This window comes from Trachinotus anak, unplaced genomic scaffold (assembly GCF_046630095.1).
Source record: "Trachinotus anak isolate AG129_WGS33_773 ecotype Australia unplaced genomic scaffold, CSIRO_AGI_Tana_v1 ptg000013l, whole genome shotgun sequence".
Taxonomy (NCBI): Eukaryota; Metazoa; Chordata; class Actinopteri; order Carangiformes; family Carangidae; genus Trachinotus; species Trachinotus anak.
Window position 1 is genome coordinate 12,203,220 of NW_027273864.1, and position 21,847 is coordinate 12,225,066.

Here is a 21,847-nt window from a genome sequence, read left to right on the forward strand (position 1 = left end):
TCAGTGGACTGAATCCAGAAACAGCATAAGCATTGCAGGATCTCCATGTATACGCCACAACAACAAACACAAGCTACACAGCGCTGTATAAACGAGTTAGTGAGCTCAGATATCCAAATGCTATTCTAAATAGTACTTATGTATGTCACGATCTTGTCATGATTCTACAATTTTATTTTCTGCATATCATAAAGTTAAGCATATCGTGCAATAATTGATTGTCTGCTAAGCCCCAAACCCTTCATTACTTTTGCTATGCCTGTCAAGCTTTCCATCCGCAGATGGCACAAACGCAGATGACAGTGATAACAGTGGCAGATTTACCATGTAAATTCTCTGTAATTTAAAATAAATGAGTGACTGATTTCAGTGGTAGATAAAAGCTGCCTGACATTTGTGGCCAGCAATCAATGACTTTGCAAGCTGAAATGACGACCGTTTCCGCCAGATTTGATGAGTTATAATTACCTAGCTAATTAAGCCAATGTTAGCTCCATGAATTGGTTGAAATGTCCATCTCACTTTTAGATGTTTCTTGTTGACTCAAAGCAAGAACCCTGTGAAAGTGGTCATAAATATGCACTTAATGCCAACATACATGATATGCTAAAAGTTGAAGCTAAAGCTATATGTCTCAAGCACAAAGTGCTTGTCGCAGTTTTGTCATCTATAAAGAGGACATGTAAATAAAGAAACAGCAGAGCTAACTAGTCCAAGTAATAAAAGTATGAGGAGAAATATAAGATTAGACAGTTATTCTTGTTCAAACATAACCCTCTTCGGCTGCATGGCTTTCGTGCGCATTTTTATAATATCTTTGTTAAAAGAGAAAGCCTTTTACCATTAGGAGAAGACTGATGTGATTAGCAAATGTAATGCTATCACAGTTAATGCTGGCTGAGGTTGCTGGAGTGTTTGTTAACTTCTCCAAATGCAATAAAGAGCAGAACAGAGCTGCTAACGTTAGCCTAAACTCTTAACAGCTTCCTCACAGCAGGAAAGTACTACACCGTGGATGTGCCAGTAATTACCCTTTTTTCCCTTTTACGTGACTTGAGCATTTGAACTAAATGCCAAATTAAGATTTCTTACCGCTCTCTCTCAATTTCATATAGTAATTTGATATGTAAATGTTCATGTACACATATTAAATTTGACATGTAGATTCTTAGATATGTCTAAATTAATTCTAGTTACACTTTTGTGGCAATTAGTAAAAACAATCCCCACAAAAAAATAAATAAATAAAAAACAGAAAACCAAGAAGACAGTTCCTCTAATGTAGAAGTTAGATTCCATTAGTCGTGAAGCTACCGATTGCAGGTTTGGTTAATGCAGATAAATGCTGTTTAATCCATTCCTTAGACTTTTGCTCTTATGTTTTTGGTTTCAGGAAAGGCTAAAAAAATGTTTCCACACAACAAACTTTTCAAATGCAGAGTAGCAGTTCCAACACTTCAATATGTGATGAAATCCAAAGCCTGACAGGTCAGCTTCACCTAGTAACAGCTGCTACGCTGTGATTGGACAATTGCTGTTTGAGGGAGGGGTTTAATGAACAGTCACTTGTTTTAGTTGGCTTATATTTTATTGGCACTTAGTCAAGCACACCTAAAGGAGTTGCAATTAAACTATTTCAAACAACTGTGAGTCAACAAAAGCACTCATAAAGGTGGGCATTCATCTGTCCTCCACCAACACTCCTCTTACATTAGTGTCTGTTTTCACAGAGATTTGCCAACATGAACAAGTTGCTAATTTACTAATTCGGGACCCTGTGGACATGTATGACTAAATACAGTACAGTTTATTGGGAATTACTCTTTCACCAGGGTTGTTATCACCATCAAGATTTTTTTTTTCACTGTCCCATTAACCAGCTGCAGATTCACTATGTGATTCGTGAAGCCGTTTTATCTCATTAATGTGACAGATGCTTTAGTAACATATTTTCTGTTATATTAATAACAAAGTTAAGGAACTTTGCTGCCTTGTCAGAGGCATATAACTCTCTGGGTTCTTTCCTGTTTTAACGGGAATATGGTTGAAATAATTCACGGTTAAAGTTTTCAAGTAAAATAATTGAAGCAGTGCATTTAGAGAAACTGAGGCTAATGGAGATGATGAACAAAAAAAATGGATCTTTCCTATAAATTCAGTGTGATCATGGATAGTAAAATTTGTGAGACTGATATTATTAAACATTAAGAGCTTTTTTCTCACATCATTTCTGTCGACATGTGAGGGAAGAGGTTTGTGTATGACAGAGGCTGATTATTCCTGATGTTTTGTTATAACAACTGGATGTGTTACTCTTATGCCAGTTAACAGCTGTTATCTGCGTTTAGTAATGGCTGGTTTATATTTTGTAATGCCTGTTTGTTAGTGTCCTCAATCAGCTGCCTTTAGCTCTCCTCTGAGCTAAGCTCTGACACAGCCAAGAGGAGATGTTTTAGTGACTCAGGTGACCCCCTGTGTGGACAGGACAGTCACGCGTCCAAACACATATCCACAAACCTGTCTGTGTGTGTGCATGTGTGTGGCCACGTATGCAAGCACACAGACCCATCAAAGCATTCACATGCATGACATTTGGGTTTAAGTGGCACAACCAGAGTGAGTTGTTGGAGTAATGAGTGTTGACTGACACTTTGTTTTATTGTCTCATTAGACTGGATCTCAGCTGCCAGTCAGGGTGACAAGAGAATGGCAAAAGTGGGGCATGGTGGATTGCCAGGTTATTTTTGGTGGCATTTGATGTTCTGATGTGTGCGTATGTCTTCAGACATGCACACTAACATGTATGCCTGCAATTGTGTGTTTATGTGTGCATGTGCGTGGGAGGACAGGCACTGACAGGAGTTGTGTTGAACACTGATAATAGCGCTGATGTGCTGCTGCTGACGTGGTGTCGACAGAAACAGCTTTCTTCCCTGGGGCAATAAGTGGTTGCCTGATTTGCCACAGTACATTCGTCTTGTGCCAGAGATAAAACTGCACTTGTTATAATGGCTTTGTGAAAATATGTGACTGCAGGAAACTCATTACACATAATAGCAGGTTTTGCATTGAGCATTTATGTTGCCATATATCTGGAAATTACAACAACAGGGACTAACGTGGCCTGCCAGAGAATAGTACAGTCACTGTCACCCAGGCAGAATTAAAAGAAAATGACTTTTATGACAAATGACAACCAGTCAGACTATCAAAATTATTTTTTAAAATTAAGAATCCTACATTTTCGGGGCGGCCTGATGGTGGAGTGGTTAGGGCGTGTACCACATGAGCGGATGCTCTTCGCAGCTGAGTGCCAGTTCGACTCCTAACCGGCCCGACTCTTTCCTGCGTGTCATTCCTCCTCTCTCTCTGCCCCTTTCCTGTCACTCTCTACTGTCCTGTCAATAAAGGCAAAAAATGCCCAAAAAATAACTTAAAAAAAAAATAATCCTACATTTTCTAATGAATTTGGATGTGCAGAAATTAACAGTCCTTCTCATTCTAGTTGAATTGTTTGTTTCAAGCTATTTAACTGAAAAAACTTACCACAGCAACAACATCCTGTACTGGACATAAATTTTGTGATTGTCTATTTTCTTTCACATAAGTATTTTAGCAGCAGTATTGGCATGGCTCTGGGGACAGCAATGTTGATCTGTCAGTCTAGACTGTCAGCAACTACTGGGTGGATTTCCATCAAGTTTTCTGGAGGCATGTATCCCAGAAGATGAATTCTAATGACAACGTGAACCCCCAAAATTTTTCGTCAGAGGCCCTAGGTCAAAATTTTCACTTATCTTGTGAAATAGCATCTACCAGATAGATTGGTGAAACATTTTGTACAGACTTTCATGGATCCACCACGATGTATCGTGAAGACTTTGGTGATCAATTAACTTTTCCTCTAGTGTCACTTTTGTGTGAAATGTCTTGACAAATACTTGATGGATTACCAAGAAATTTGGAACAGCTGCATATGTCCTCCTCAGGGTAAAATGTAATAAATTTGGTGATCACTTATCTTTTGATAGCATGCAACACATTAAGCTAGGATGGTAAACATTATACCTGCCAAATATCAGCATATTAGCATTGCCACTGTGAGGACGTTAGCATGCTGACTTTAGCATTTAGCTCGAAGCACCACTGTGCCTAATTACAGCCTCGCAGAGCTCCTAGCATGGCTGTAGACTCTTAGTCTTGTCAAATTATAAAACATGGAGTCATTAATTTGGATAACACAGTAACACCATATCCTCACAATGCAATTCAATCAATACTCAATATATTATAATATCAAAATATTTGCCAGCAGAAGTATTAGTAAATATAAGTAAGTATTTGAGACTGTAGAAGTGTTGTCTGACTTGAGGTGTGGTTGGGAGTGGCTGGGCAGGTAACTGAGGATGGTCGCTGTACTGACTAAAGCTAGCACCTCCTCCCTCTCCCTCCTCTCCTGGCTCACAAATGCCATCATCCAATCCCTCCCATGCATGACCTTATCAAGGTGTCTGCCAACAGATTCATCATTTTTCTTCCTCCCTGTGTTTCTTTGTAGCCTTAACCAGCTCCTTACACTCTCTAATGTCAACGCATGGTTATTTAGCATGTTTAGCAGGTTAACATTTTGTCAATCCAGGCTGGGAATTCTAGGGATAAATTTGATCATATCTTTGTTTGTATGAAAAATTAGTTTATGGTCAGATTTAGAGCTTTAAGACTGATACTACTGCCCTATTGGCCCAGTACCTCAGGGGTGTTGTCAGTGAGCTTAATCTCTAATCCCAAACTTGATAACTAGCATTCAGTGTGCACACACAGAGTGTCATCCCAAGATAAGAATGGGGGAGAAATTGGATTCAGGGACATCTGGGATAAGGAAAGCAGAAACAAAATGGACTTCCTGTCTTTAACTCACCCCCCTTTCTCTCTCTGTAGAGGGAAAAGGTCATTCAGCTAGTTAAAGGGTGGTACAGAACATAAGTGTGGTTGTAACTTACATGGGTGAGCATGTAACTGCCATAATGTCTGACATACAGTAATGAGCTCTGCAGGTCAGTGGTGATGTGGACAAGCTTCTCTCCTCTTGTCGAGTAAGAGAAATGTGTATTTGTGCATTTTTTCACTTATTCTATTTTGATTTCTGTGCAGGGTGCCAAGCTTCCAATGTCCATAATCATAGTTGGAGTGGGTCAGGCTGAGTTTGACGGTAAGTAGACAATTTTTTTTCTATTTAACCACTGCTTTGTCACAGTTATCAAATATTCTTGTAATTGATATACTGCAGACACATTTAAGAAAAACATCAATATTAAAAAAACATCTTCTAAAGCTTCAGCTATGTTATATTCAGATTATTTAATATCATCTATATTAATAAAGTCAGTAAAAAAATGTCAATATGTGGCCCAATTATTAACATTTTAATTCATACTCACATTCACTTACAGCCAGCACTAACCTCTGTAGCACTAACTGAGAAAAATACCCAAGAGAAAATTACTGTACAAACTCATTTGAGTCGGTAGAGAGGGCAATGCGTAGGTGGATGCAGGCATAATTGTAGAAGAAATGGCTGAGGTTAATTGCTGGGTTTGCTGTGTTTAGTGCAATGATTCTAAATTGCACAGAGACGATAACCAAGGACTTATTAGTTGATTAGACGTGCAATAAAGACAGATCACAGCTGCACAGCTCAACATCCTTTCTCTTTTATGCTAAGTTAAAAGGTATACCATTTCCATGTTACACTGTATAATAACTAAATCTTCACATCAGCAGTATATCAGCCTTGTCTCTGTGCTAAAGGCGGCTCACCTGCTTGGTTTTCACACTGCATGTGTGTGTGTGTGTGTGTGTGTGTGTGTGTGTGTGTGTGCGCGCGCGTGCATGTGAATTTGTGTCTTGCAGCTATGGTGGAGCTAGATGGTGATGACATCAGGATCTCATCCCGAGGGAAACTGGCAGAAAGAGACATCGTTCAGGTGACTGCCTTTCACAGCATAAAAGAAACTCTGTATTCCCTGCAGATATCAAGAAACAGAACCACAGAAACAAGTGTGGGGTCAAAGTTCACAGAATTTAAATGAATAATTCAGACATCTTGACCATAACCACATCCAGATATAGTACTGACAAGAAATGTTAATCAGGCTTTGGGTTTACAGTATTTACTGTTTCATTTTATGCATTTTACATACCGTTGTCCCAGCTGGGCTGGTACATTAAAGTGCCTGTTTCTGACAAAGCACCATCTGTTAGCATTTGCAGCTTTGACAGATTAGGACATCTGTGTGGTTTCTGAAAGACAAAAAAGTTTGATATTATGTGTCATTCCAGGAAAGCTGATGTGTCTTATTCACAAAACTATTAAACTGTTTCAACCAGAAGCGGGCCATTGCCAAATGTTTTGGCCATCATCTAGTAATTAAATTGACCACAAGATGAGATGTGTCAGGATTTGGGGGGCTGCTAAACAATTTACTGATATGCTATGACAAATAACACAAAAGACAGAAAAATTCAAAGAACTGAATTTGCATGGATGAGTAAGATTTATCTTTCCACTTGGGCTGATTTCTTTCCTCTCACTCCCGAGGGAAGCCAGGATAAAGGATTAGTGACAGAACAGCATCCTAAAGCTGACAGGATCCAACAAATGTTGAGTAACATTGGGGCTTAAACATGATCCCTCTGGATTTCTCCAATCAGTATACAACACTGCTCATAAAACCTACTTGTGTACATTGTTAAAACATGAGCTTTCCATGAATAACAGCAGTGGCCCAAAAAGCCTCATAAGTAGATGTGTCACATTTTATTCTCTTTTCCCTCAGTTTGTTCCCTTCAGAGATTATATGGACCGGACAGGCAACCACGTGTTAAGCATGGCACGGCTCGCCAAAGATGTGCTAGCGGAAATCCCCGACCAGTTCATCTCCTACATGAAAAGCCGAGGGATCAAACCCAACCCGGCACCACCTCCCTACACACCGCCTGGTCACACGCATCACCACACACAGATCTGAAGCCTCCCCCCACTGAGGACTGACAGCATGCAGCGGCCATTCAGAGTCCAGTGGGAACTCTCTACCTCCTGTTTTGTGATGCAAACAGGAGACGACGCACCAAGAAATGGGTGTTGAATTTTGTGCTGTATCCTCCCAGTGACAATTGGAGCAGCATTATGTTTGTTTTGGGTTTTTTTTTGTTTTTGTTTTTCTGTGATATATTAATTTGGCTGGTTTCTCTTGAAGAGAGGCTGCAGTCTTTAAGGGACTCATTGGTGAAGCCTTTTAATCTACACTGAGGCAGTGACTGTTTCACATCTAATTTGACAGCAGGTTGGTTTAAAAAGGTCATTTTGTGGTTAAAACTTGTGCCTGTCTGTGGTTGTTTCTCTAAGTGTATCAGGACATGTGAACTTTGACCTAAGCCTTGCTCGTCAGTCATTTGTGTGGCCTAATGCAGTGATATTTTTTAGGCACCTTTTCCCTTCTGGAATTAGTTTTTATACTTGGGGATTACCTACGTATCTGCTAATGCATCAGTTATGGAAGAAAAACTACAGGTGTGTAGTTTATAGTTTATTATGTTGAACGTTAATCAAGCTTTTCATCAGGTATCACCTCCTATCTTCTTTATTAACTAAATGTTTATAAGAGCATGTTGTTTGAGAATTCATTCCCCATATCCAGAATGTTTATTCTCAAATGTTATTCAGAGTGGCATGGACATTTGATAGATCTGTTTTGAATACCATAAACTTTATCAATGTTGAAATGGTCACCAATTATTTTTAAGTTATCGCATATAAGAAGCACAAACTGTCTCTAATCAAGAACAATGATGATGTTACCAGGTTTATCATATTTAATCCTTTTGAGTGCTGCTATTCATTGTTTCTGAACAAAGTACCCAATTTATTCTTGCAAGTCAATTCTTTGTACTGCAGCTGCAATTCAACATAAAATATTGCTTGAAACAGGCATGTTTAGGGTTCTCCTTCAGTCTAAATACATTCCCGTCACAGGGGATGTTGCACAAGAGGAGCATTAACTAATAAACTGTAAATGCTTTTCACAAAATATATTACCACATAAGTAAATAGCAGAACATGTAAAAGGGAAAGGAAGATGGGCACATAATATAACAAAACATGTACTTCGTACTGTCCAAGGCTGGATTATCAACCAGGGAAAGCAGCCCAGAAGCCCACATGTTCACTATGGGCAATTGCCATCGTTTGGTGATACACGCCACTATAGCACAATATAAACAGAGGTAGTTTGAGCCTGACATTATTAGCTAATCTTGATGACCTGACCAGTCTGTAGTCAGCTGTCAAAATGTAGTTTTAATACTGTTCTAATTTCAGGACATATACATTTCTCATAAATCAAAATATCACAATCTCACTGACACATCGCAAACATTGGGGCAGGGTGCTTTTCCAGTGAAGGAAGACTAGTAAATGCTTTGGATTGAAAGGGCTCATAGCTCATTTTTTGCCCCTTGGCCCAACAGTGGGTTCATCCACCATCTCACATACAACACCTCAGCCACCCAGAGACTTCCGTGTCACTGGAAATCTGTGAGCCCCCGGCGGCCACACATCAGCAGCCACATAACCCCCGCTGTCATAAACTTCACACTGTAAGTCTGTACGGTCACAGCCAGTGCTCCTCTCAAGTGTTCATTTAATACAGTGCTGTCCTTTCCACAGTGTGTTACAAGTCTCTGGTGAGGGACAGTTCACAAGTGATCTCCAGGGCTTCATTACATTCATTGCATTAAGGACATAAGTAATTCTTTCAAGTGTAAACACATTAACACTCTGTCTATTACACCATTTGTGCTAAACTTTGGCTTTCCACATCCTCCTGCCACCTGTGACGTCAGTTCAGTGTGAAGAGACAAAAGCAAAGTGGCTTCCACGTAGCAAATCTAATTTTACCACATCAGTAATGAAGCTTTTAATAGGAGATGTATCTGTGCACAATAATGCAACAACATTCCCTGCCCATGTGTTGCCTTACAAAAATACAGATATCAAAAAAACGGACAGAAATTCAAAGGATACGACCCATGTAAAAGGATTTCTAAGGCCACAGTACAGCAACAGATATCATTACACAGTTTCTTCCCTGTTTGTTTTGTTTCTCATCCTTTAAATTGAACATTAGCTACATAAATAGACTTTCTACTCTAGGATTTGAACACTAGCAACGGGACACACTAAATTTAAGAAAATCATGAAGAAAACTGAAAGCAGAAATACACACACTGCACAAAAGGGATTTCCATCAGATACAGCTCCTCTATTTTCAACTTGCAGTTTATTCTGAAGCTGAAACTTTTGGACAAATTCACAAATTCATGGTTCCCAAAGGATGAATTGTGTGTATGATCATATGCTTTCAAAACTAATGGCATTCCCAACAGTGTCACCTTTGTGTTTAGTGCTAATTAGCATGTGTTAGCATGCTAACATGCTAAAATAAGATGTCGAACATTACCTGCTAAACATTAGCACGTTGGCATCATCATTAAGAGCATGTTAGCATGTCGGTGTAAGCATTTAACTCAAACCAACACTTTCACTTCTTCTAAATCTCACTTTCACTTTTTCCATATTTGTTGATTTTTCGCCACAGCCATTCTTCTTCTCTTAATTATTCCTTTTTCACTTGGTTTTCTTCACTACCTAAACTTCATTTTCCCCTCACTGGTGCAGAGAGTCAATAAATTACACAAACAATGCTACAATGATTATAATGGGCTTTAAAAGGTGTCCTCTCCTTTAAAACTGACAACGTAAGGCAGAGGCAGAATTAATCTGAGCTGAAAGGGTTCTATTCAAATGTCTAATGTAGCAAATTAAAGGCCTTAATAACATGAAAGGCATTCACTCCATCTCATTTAGTCCTGTATTGAAATGCAGTTCAGGTGGATAAGTATGGCTCTTCGGTGGAAGAGAGAAAATTTGTTAATGGTGGTCAAAATGGCAAATAGCAATTTGCTGGGAGATCTTTATGTAGTGTAAGAGAGGAAACAGTTAAGGGTGAAAAGATAAGAGTTGGTTTCTATAAGAATGTAAAGTGTAATGCTACCGACTGGTTTGCATATAGATCCAATCAGCACATTATCCTCGCAAGGAGTGTTTCTTGAATATGTTTGATACATTTTTGAGAATATCACTGTATTGAAGATATTTATTTATGTATGTATTTATTTTTGGAGTGTGTATTAACACGCCATCGCTCCTGCTCTCCGTGTCATTACGGTGACTTCGTGTCCTCTCAAAGCCCCGGTTTATACTAGCGTGATGGATCGACTGCATGTTTTCTTGGGGTACAATGAGAGTGTTTCACACACGGTGCCGCCATCTGTAAGATAGGAACCAGCCCAACCAGATTACATGCATGTCTGTGCCAAACATGGCAGTAAGCTCTGTGGACTGTTTGCTATTTCTTCTCTCTCGTGCCTGGTTCTTCGAACATTTCTTGTCTCACCAGTGGTTAAGAAACTGTAGCTAATTAGCATGTTACAGTTAACACATTTTTTACATTTTTTTTTTTTTGTCTAATCCCACACTTTCTCTTTGTCGTTTATATCTCTTGAGTTTTCTGATTTGCATGACTCCCTACTTTGCTTTAAATGGGTTTTTATTGTACATGATTATTGTCATATGGTGGGTTGTGAAATGCTTTGTATTGGATTGCCTTAAATGAAAATTAATTAAAAAATGATTACTTTTATAAAAGTTCTTGGAGCCTTATACTTTGATTTCAATGGGCAGTGTTGTTGTAATTCGTGACTCAAAAGCAGCAATGAGGAGGCTAATTTTAAAAAACAGAGTCAAGCTGCCAGTTGCTGATTAGCTGAGAGGGGTTGAGTGCCAACGTCCTGGGGGAAACTCCTCAATTATTACTACTTTCTTATCATATTCCCACAAGATAAGAAAAGAACTGGGGGATACAAAAGAGTCCGTACATATCATGTTTATGTTACATATTGTGTTTCACATCAGCATCCTGTTTGACACAATGTATCAGGGCTTGTTTATTGATATTTTTCCATCATCAACAGAGTTGAATTTCCACAAAACCCCATGGGAGACAGCTCAGACACCAGCAAAAGTGTAAGTCAATGTCATTCGGAAGTTTATTTTACCTCAACTCTATGATGACGTTCTTGCAATTAATATAAAAATGGTATCATGGTGGGGTGGGGGGCATTTTTGCCTTTATTATACAGGACTGTAGAGAGTGACAGTAAGGGTAGAGAGGGGGATTGCCACGCAGGAAAGAGTCAGGCCGGTCGGGAGGCAAACCGGCACTCGCCTGCTAAGAGCATCAGTTCATGTGGAACGCACCCTAACCACTCCACCATCGGAGCACCCTGGACCCTGCAGATTTTAACAAGATTCAGTATCATATGCCCTTGATAGTGACTACATTCTTGATTTTAGTGTCTCTATCAGAGTAAGGGTTAGATAATGAGACAACACAGAGTGCGCAGAAGTGATTTTCCTACAATCAGTGTAAAATGTTCAAGATGCTGAACGATGAGTTTAAACCACTACCCCTCTAAGCTATTGTCACTGACTAGTGTGATTAAGGCTTTTCACAAACAAAACTATAAAACTATATACTAACTATATAAAAGGTTATGTTTGCCTTAATCATAATCAGTCCTTATCCATGCCACCTTAAGGCTTTAAGGCAGACTGAGATGTCTCTTTATTTCAATTTACCATCCACTTCTGAATGATGGACATCCTTATTGGTGTATTTTGATTGCATAGAATAAAAGCTGTCACAGGAACAGTATCATGATTCAAGTAAAAGGGCAAACCAAACCAAAAAGTAGAAAAACATAATGAATGAATGATGCATCCATACATGACGTGTTTGATCTCCCTCAATTCCACAATACTAATCTCTGCCACTGTTCTGGCAACACCACACTAAGACACTTCATGTTGATTTTTCTTCCCTTAACTTGTCACCCATCCTTCAATGTCCTTTTAAAAAGTGTGCATTTTCATATTTGAATAACATAACATCTATTGGACAATGTGTTGAAGATTTATTAAGTAAAGAAAAGTTATTCATTAGGTCCATTAAACCTAAAAAATAATGCAGTTAATGTCGTTTTTTGTTTTTTGTTTTTTTTTAAAAAACACCCTTCTGGAAATGCAAATATTGTGTAACACTTGATTGCATTATCATCGCCCTTCCTGTGACCACCACGTGTCTTTGGTTGTGATATACTGTTGCAAGTACAAACGGAACTGGCTGGTGTATTTCCAAGTTTACTCAAAGTTCCTCCCCACCAAGATAGGGAGGAAACTTAGAAACGTCTTCAGTTTCTCTTCCAACTTACACAAGTTTTCTCTTCTTAAAATATTCACTTTGCATTATGTTCTGTGTGCATGTCTTGTCTCAGCAGTCTGTGTTGGGGTTGCAGGGGTGACAGCTGTCATAAAACTGAATCAAACCCAAAACTGAAGGAAAAAAATGTGGCAGGGAGTGTATATGTGACCAGAAAAATTCCTTATTATAATAAACAAGATATGCTATCCACTCAGCTCATCAAAGAAAAATTCTTATTAAACTTCTAACCATTTAATTTCTGAAAAGCATGTTACTTAACTGGGTTTTGCTGGTGGAATTTACTGTCTAAAAGAGACACACTTCAAAACACCCCAGAATATATTTAGTTTCTGGGTCAAAAAATAACAGGGTAGTAGTGTGGAAAAAGAGAGGTTTCTCAAGTTTTTGTACCTGACAATTTACTTTACCATATTGTTCACAGGGCGAGGAAATTAGACAGACTGAAACTAATGAGCCTGAAAGGTTACGCAAATAACGGTTAGATAAAAAGGGAAAGTCTCCTCAAATGTCTTCTTTGTGTGTAAGTGCCCTTTGCTGCATTGCTCCTGCCTGTCAACAAGTCCACGCACTTGCTTGTGCAATATATTTTGTATATATAGTTCTCAAAACTACAACCTCTGATTAAAAAAATGAAAGAACTGTCAAACATTCAGGAGCAAAAATGAAACAGATGTGCGACTACCACACAAGGTCAAAACATAATTCCACCAAATTATGTGTCAAGCACAAGTTCATATTAAATGTGCAAAACATTTACTGCCAGTGGTCTAAAGTTTTGAAACTAAAACCACCCTAGGGACAGACAATTTTAACAAACTGAGCGCTTAAAGGAATATTTTGACATTTTGGCAAATCTGCTGATTCACTTTGTCATTGACAATTACATGAGAATATAAGCGCTTCAGAAGTGTGGGTCAGTGGACGTTCTTACTTTTGGACAGAGCCATGCTAAAGCTTTCCTCTCCCTGTTTCCAGTCTTTATGCTAAGATAAGATGCTGGTTAGCCTTACATTAATGCCATAAGATAGATGTCAACCTTATCCAATTCTGCTACTGAACATTCCCAAACAAAAAGTGTTTTGTAGCTCCCACAACTCCAACAAAATTATACATCTTCTCATTGGTGGACTGCATAATCAATTTGAGCAATTGTATTTTCCCACTTAAACTTCATTTATCAGCTCATTAATTCAAGCTTATAAAGTTAAAAGTTTTGAACCAGGGCCTGCAGTACTGGGATCAAGTAGCTTGTCAAAAATAAGGTTTTCCAAATTTAGTCTGTAGCTGTTACTTCTGTGTGACACATATTTTAATCAACGCTTAGGTTAATATAAGCATCAGATCAGACACTGAATCAGAAGATATTGAAAAAACTGGTAAAGGAGATTAAAGCCAGTTCACTATAAACAGGTAGAGTATTCTTAGTTTTCATCCACATGTCAGCACACATGCAATCTGACAAACAGAAAAGCTTAAAAAGAGAGGGCATGCAAGGTTTAAAAAAACCAAGAGGATTAAGAATTTTAAACATTAAGTGAGAATGTCACATCCCAAATGTGTTATCAAGGCACCTCCTAAAGTCAAATTCCTCTAAAAGGTTTTCCCCACAGCCTCTGCTCAGACCACTCAAGTGTTTCACAGAAATTATCACCTCTAATAGTTTGACGCATCTATTTTAGTTCTCACACATTCATTCACATTGCCCTGACTGTGTTGAATGCATGGCAGGCATCAAACAACACAGCATGTTGGCAGCAGATTGGCCTTTAACCTTTCTGCAGCAGGTCTGTGAACATACTCAGGGGCTGTCCCCAACAAATGAGATGATGATGATGGCAGAAGCAGCTGGGATGTTAACAATTATCTGACAACCGCCAAAAAAAAGCAGTTATATGATTTGGCAGTCACTGGTGTCATCAAATGAGTGCCTAATATCACAGATGTTCATCTGGATTAGGCCCTGAGCACCTTCAATGAGCCCTAAACACAGCAGCGAAAACTTCACATTACTATGAGATTAAACCAACTCAGAAATGTTACGCTACAAATACCCCAGCTAATTAGCAAATAAAACTTTTTCCTCATGAACTAATCACAAGTGCAATGATCACTCAGATGGGCAGTCACAGGCAGATGTCAAACTCCCTGTTTTTTTTCTGTTAAACACCATAAAGACATTGAAGCCAACCATCTCATTGATTACCTGCCCAATAACAACATATTTTAAATGGTTTATGTCAGGCTCTAAAGATTCTAATTCTGCTAAAACACACCTGTGTGCCACTGACTCAAGTTTAACTTCAGTGCTTTCACTACCTTCACAACCTGAGCAGGGCCTTTGTCGGCCATTCAATTCAATTCAATTCAATTTTATTTGTATAGCACCAAATCATAATATACATTATCTCAAGGCACTTTACAGGGTAAGGTCAAGACCTTACTTTGTTACAGAATAAACCCAACAGTTCCCACAAAGAGCAAGCGCTTGGCGACAGGGGGGAGGAAAAACTCCCTTTTAACAGGAAGAAACCTCCAACAGAACCGGGCTCAGGGTGGGCGGCCGTCTGCCTCGACCGGTTGGGTTTAGGAGAAGATAACATCATCATCTGCATCATTCTGACATGTTAGTGCCCAAAAACTGGAGCTTTTGTGCTTTTTACGTTTTTATATGTGATGCTCATATTGCGACCAGAGGTGGTGGAGCACACGGTGGTGGCACCGCTGCAGAACCAACAAGTCCTCCAACCTGAATGAGGATATCTGTCATTTGTCCCTACCTGGCATAGAAAGGTCATGGTTAAAAGAAACAGAAACAACACCCATCCATCCATCCATCCCAACCCCCACGTAACTTCGCTCTTTAAACTATGTCGCCTGACTTCCTCCTTTGCTCCTGACATAATTACTACAACTGCAAGAGGTCGTGTAACAATAAAACGCATCTTTGGTTTTATAATAATCTGTTGGCGCAGACAACCTACATAATGTCTCTGCAGAGCATGTGTAAAAATGATTGATTGAGAGATATAAATGGTCATTATGTTGGGTAAGATATGGACTGGCAACCATGACAATATCGGCTATAACACACTGCCAATGATATCCATCCTAACTCTGAATATTTGTATTTCTAGACATATTCAAATCTCTGGAACCATCTTGATAACGTTATTATGTTCCCAGACAGTTTTACTTTCAACACAGTGATTCATACAACAACAGGTAGATGAGTTGTACACTGTGATAAGACCACAGCCAACACTGTGTAAAGCGATAGTGTAATTAAGCATGTTCCCATAAAGTTACAAATTCCCAAGATAATCCTTTTTCAACACTTCAGCTTTTATTATCCACAGACTGCGCTGAAGGTTTTTGCTAAAGGCGACATGTTTGGGCCCCCAGTTTGTCCCAGGGCGGTTTTAACTCAGCATGGATTCAAATCTGCTCTGAGACCTTTATAATATGTCATTCCTGTCACAATGACGCCTCTTCCTGAAGTTTCTTCTGCTCTGTAGTGTCTCAGTCTATCTACCTTGTGCTTGTCTTTACAGTGCTGTTTTCCAGTAATGGCCCTCTAGATGTCCACATAGATATCCAGCACCAAAAGGTTTGTACAATGGATGGATAGAAAGCCTGTCTGCCCATCATAGACTCATTTCTACAAATTTTTATCTCTTCTATCTACTGTCCCCATGCTTTAAATGCTATTTTTGGAAAACTTAATACATGCAAATGATGCAACCTAAAGAAGCAAGTCTTTTTAGATGAGGACACCAATTGAGGATAATTTGGATGCAGTTTAATGTTGTGTAAAGATGAGTGAATGACCAGATTCAGTGCAAGCCCAGGACATAACTATCTATGCTCCTGTAATGATAGTTGCAGCTGCAAACTTATACATTTAATTCCTGTAGCTCTAGCCCCTTATTAGCGACTGAAAGAAAATGCAGATACAATCATTCAAGGTCAGGCTCCTCTGCAGAGGAACTAGCTTCTGCAGCTGCTCCAATCACAATCAGGTAAAGGAATATCTAGCCTGATCTACATGCAGGGGGCCTCAGGTAAACCCACACACTAATAAACAATAGGGAACACCAAAAGAAGTTGATGAGTTTATGTGATCAACCTTCCTGAGTTACAGAGCATCTGGTTTCAGGATTAACTGGTGATTTTTGTCTAAAAGTGTCTCATGGTGGTGTAAGATACAGTTCATAAATAAAGTTTATACAACAAATGAGAAAAACAGTTTTGCCATTTGAAAAGGGCACTCACATCCAGACCAAAAGGGCAACTACTAACTCCATGTGGGACTGGATCATAAACAAAATAATACATGTGAGGTGACACAGTGAGGTCACATTGTCTGTAGATATTCAGCTGGACAACCGAAGTAAAAAAAAGTTTTTTACTCAAAAGCATACTCACAAACAAATACATGTGAGAGATACAAAGGTATAAAGAATAAGCCGTACGGCATCCTAACCAATGGCCAATGGCCTAATTCACCATTTCCATCCAATTACCTGGAGATCTATACTGGAGTGTATATAAACCGGAGAGGAAGTGAGAGCTGTTATGACAAGGGGATAATTAGGAGCAGCAAACAAGCAGCAGACAGAGGTAAGAGTCTAATCCTTGAGAATTAATAACTGACTTGAAAGTCCATGTCTGTTTCCTCCTGAGAATCAACAAACCAAAATATGCAATTAAAAGATAAGCCACTTTACCATCAACAGTGTGTTACTGTATCATGTAAATGTAGCCTCACTGTCATTGTCCAGCCTGTGTTCAGTATTTCATAAGCTGCACCCACACCACTGCATTGGACTTTGAATGCAAAAAAACAGGATGGCCTTGTTAAGGTGTTAAATGCTATATACTGTATATAAGCCTCATATATAAATAGGAAGTGAACATATTATGCAGGAAATATTTCAGGAACTGCAGAGAAATCCCCCAAAGAGGGATCGGTATTGGTTTCAACACAGAAAAACTAAATATAATTCCTTCTCCTTTTAGCAGCAAGACATCCATCTGAGGTGCCAATAGTATAATTTTGCAAAAGTATTACTCTCCACAAGGAACTTCACCACAACACAGTAGAGACTGGGGAGTGACAGAAATATACAAAATTTTATACAGAGCTCAACATCAGCATTTTTTTTTTTTAAATAAATAAAATAAAAAACTGGGCCAGACACCATTACCATTCCCAACTAAGCAACTCCAACATGGGACATAGCATCTAATGAACTGAGATGGATAAAGGTAAAACAAGTAAAGCACCTAATATGCAACAGCAGATAATCAAACACAAAAATAATTTTCATGTTCAATAACAAGACAGAAGCAGACAATTTCTCCCTATGCTATGTTATTAAGTGGGATAAGCAGTGATGTAAACTGTAGAACAGGAGCTCAGCAGTTTACAGGAAATCTGCTTACACTGATTATAAAGTGTGTGGAGAAAATGTCCAAAATCTGACCATGTTGGGTATTCAATATTAACCTCTACCAGATCCCTGAGTTTGCAGTGAACTAATACAAAATTCCCCCCCAAAAAGGCAACAACCTAAGGGAAATCAAGTCAGCCTACAACACTCACATTAATCAAACATGAATATTTATATTTCACCATTAGGTTATTTACTGTAACAGCAGGGAAGCATCATAATGAGGCATCGATAAACATGCAAGGAAAAAAAAAAAAAAAAACACCACGAAACAAAACAAGGTCATGCAATACCACACACAACTACACCCATGCAAAAACTGCACACAGGCCAACAGCAGCAGCATTCACAGCTTTATACTGCCAAGAACACAAACCAACAAAGACCAATCTCACAGAGCCAAAACGTCGGCTTATTGCAACAAACACTTAACTTGTTGATGAGAAGCACCGACCGCAGATGTCTCAGAGGAGGATAAATCCTCTTTAGGAAGAACAGGAAACTTCCACCTCTTGAAGTGAGGCCAAACACAGTTACAGCGAAGTTAGTGATCAAAACAACAATGCAGCAGCAGCATATGACATAACTGAGCTAAAGAGAGGCCGCTTGAATAGCCCGCCTCACTGCAAAAGGTGCATTTTATATATGTCATAGCAGGTCTGACTGAACAGGCTCAGGAGGTTTCAACCCATTATCTAAGCACTTGTAGAGTGGATAACAACAGCACCTATGGCACACAAAAGAAAGTGGTGTTGATACAAAATACATGCATTATATATATTTTTTCAAAGGATTAAATTAGAAATTTAGAGGAGAATAGGGATCATGGGGGACTTTAAAACCAGAACCATGTGCTTTGTGAAAGCACAAAAGATCACAAGCACACAGGTGAAATAGGGTGGAATAATGCAGCGTGGCATGCTGGGACTATAGTGCCAGCATTGGATGGAAAAAACTACTGAAAAACTAATGAAAAGCAACAACACCTGCAACTGTTGATCAGGTATTTCATTACAGAGAGCCTGAGGAGAGGATCCCAGCTAAGCTGAAGAGAATTGAAAGCCTCTCTTCTCTGGCTTCCTTCTTTCCTCTTTACTGATTCAAAAGCCACAGAAATGACTCCCTTTGGTCCTACAATCACGTACCCAGAAAACAAACTGATGTTGGCAGCTGTAGCGCTCCCACCATCCACTGCAAAACACCACCAGCCTCATTTTATGGTGGCAGACACACACGATTAGGTTCCTATATCCTTACCACAGCGAAGGCATTCCCATTTTATATTATACTCCATGGAGAACTTAGGGACAAGCTCTCTGAGTTACAGTTATTAATCATCATTATTGGTGCCAATGATTCATCCTTTCCCTGTGTTGTCTCCTCTCATTTCACACCTGGTTATTTACTTTCTCCCCACCACTGCCAATCATCTGATCTCACAGATATAAGACCAATATGTTGTCAAATATTTTGTCTACTGCATCTTAAAATGATAGATTCAGTCAGCACCTCAAAACTTTATTCATTCAGTGTTGGAAATCAGGCGTCTTCACGTTGTCTGCTATTTCACGTTTTTAAATGAGTTCACAGACTTTACATTTTACTTCCTGTCGTCTGATTCGCTTTCATCACAGCACTTTATAACTGAGGTGTTTTTCCTTAGATTAGCATATTTACTCCAGTTATTTTATTTATTTATTCATTTATTTTTTCATGGCATATGTGAAGAGGCTCAAAAATCCAAGTGCTGATGCTATAATTTTGCAAATAACCAAACCAAATAACTACAGATCCCGCTGTGATCGCCTTATGTTTAATGTAGTTTATGATACCCAGTCTTACTCACAAGATAATCATTCTACCTCCTTTCTGTTGGATAGCACCTCCCGCATAAACAGATGAAGCGTGGGTTAATATTTGGGAATCCTGGTATAAAGGCGTGAATAAGTTTTGTCGATTATTTCATCTGCGACATGTGTGTTGCAGTCGCACTGATTTTAGTGTGTCAAATGGCACAGAAGTGACTGTGACATCCCTGCTGATTACGGTGGTGCATGATTCCAAATCAAGCCTTTCCAGAAGAGATAGAATTGCATGACTGCGCAACCCAATTTTCATCTCATCCTGTCTTCTGACATCCTGAGTACAATGTGTCGATGAAACAGGCTCTTTCATTGTTTTCATCCTGTGTGTCAGTCCTCATATGCAAGGCAGCTGCCACTGTCGCGCAAAAACAGCACATATTCAACAAGAATAAAATCTGATGAGAAGCCAGCAGCTCTTTTTCAATCAAAAGAGACAAGCTCTTGGATACTGTATTTTTTATAATATACAAAATAGATTGTGAGGTTAAGGTATACTGTCACCGTGCTGTTAAACGCCTTTATTGATCTGTGGCATAACTTAACCTTTATCAGACTGGTGCTGAGTGGAGCCTTTGCTGTCCGTGGTAGAGGGAAAGGTTGTGGTTGGACATTGGCATCAGTGTCAGTGCACCATTCAACAGGTGAAAATATCAGAATAGGGTTAATAAAGCACATACTGATTAGTGATTGGAGAGAGAGCAAGAGAGAGAGAGAGAGAGAGTGAGAGAGAGCAATACTAAATAGTGTGAAGATATATGAACTAATAGGAGTCTGTTGTGATGGTATCAACACTAAATAATGTAACCTTTCTCTTTTGGCCTGCAATGCAATTGTATACGCACATCTGCATAGTTGGTTCAGTTTGCTGGCGAGTGGCCGTCAGCTCACAAAACACCTCACCTGTGGTGACTGAGCCAGTTGGATGGAAGAAAAACATGGTGGTGTGAATGCATTTTATTACAATGTGGTCTTATGGTGCTGCTTGTCTGTGCATGTAATTATCCTGATATATCCTGGTGTGTGCACGGCAGGCTCTTACATATATGCATGACCACTAGTGTACAACTGTTGTAATTAGGAATGTGAATAATGTATATGTTGCTGAAAAAGTGTTGGTGTGTGTGCGTGTGCGTGTGCATGTGCGTGTGTGTGTGAGCGTGTGTGAACCAGGGTGGGGCAGCAGTCATCAAAAACATCATCAGTAAGTGAATGTCGCCACCTTCTGGAGATAAAATGCACACACAAGTTCTGTGTATTGCATGTGCGTGTTTGCTTGACCATCTCTCAGGTGATCAGTGGCCAAATGTGGGTCACTGTTGTTCGAATTCATTTACAGTAAGTAATCAAGTATAGACGTAGTCTAATATTTCCACATCTAGCTGTGCTCTCGGTAAATTATTAATGTTGCCTCGGCTCTGCATGAACTGGAGTTCCCTTGATGTGAGCAACAAAAATAACATTAGCATATGAAAGCAGTCAGTAGCATCTAATACAGCTAATCGTTTCCCTGTGGCTGTCACCCTGTCTGTGAACTACTGTTTCTGTCTGGCGCAGCATTTTAACACGCACATTTAACCAACCGAATGAACCCACACAAAAGTTTTCTCTGTTGAGTTTTAGAGATAAGCACAGAGCTACTTTTTGAGCTGCATTTAAATGACAAAAATATTGTCTTTTTCATCAGTGCGATGGTTGCCAACGCCCCAGCCTCGCAATGGAGCTAGTTTCTGCTCAGAACCTTAGCATAGGACACTTTGACATGAGGGAAGAAGGAGCCAGGGATCAAACCACTAACCCTGTGATTAGGGGACAACCTGCTCTGCACTGCCTCTAGATGTTACACTAAACCACCGGCATCTCAGACCAAAACAAATGCTTCATCGGCCTCACAGGCCTAGCCCGGCAAAAGACGCTACCAAGCACACAAGAAGCACAAGTGAAGAGTTAGTCTGTGTACATGAGAGCCAACAAAAAACAATCCAGTCACAACCATTTCTGCAGAGCACCGCTGGCAGTAAGCCAGCTAATGATAGAAACATTTGCTAAACACATTTATAGTATCAGTGACAACAATTTTCTAACGTATCATTATGTTATCTTTCTGAAAACAGACATGTGACATTATGTA

At 39.3% G+C, this 21,847-nt stretch overlaps 1 protein-coding gene across 2 annotated transcripts in view; it reads left to right on the forward strand.

The window, feature by feature from the left end:
* Positions 1-10,768, forward strand: part of cpne5b (copine Vb) — a 124,648-nt gene extending 113,880 nt beyond the window's left edge. For both annotated transcript variants that reach the window (XM_071494901.1, XM_071494902.1), the window contains 3 exons: positions 5,152-5,209; positions 5,911-5,984; positions 6,837-10,768. In XM_071494901.1, the coding sequence (XP_071351002.1) occupies positions 5,152-5,209; positions 5,911-5,984; positions 6,837-7,028 (324 nt within the window). In that variant the 3' untranslated portion in view covers positions 7,029-10,768. The remainder of the gene's footprint in view (positions 1-5,151; positions 5,210-5,910; positions 5,985-6,836) is intronic.
* Positions 10,769-21,847: the final 11,079 nt, after the last annotated feature.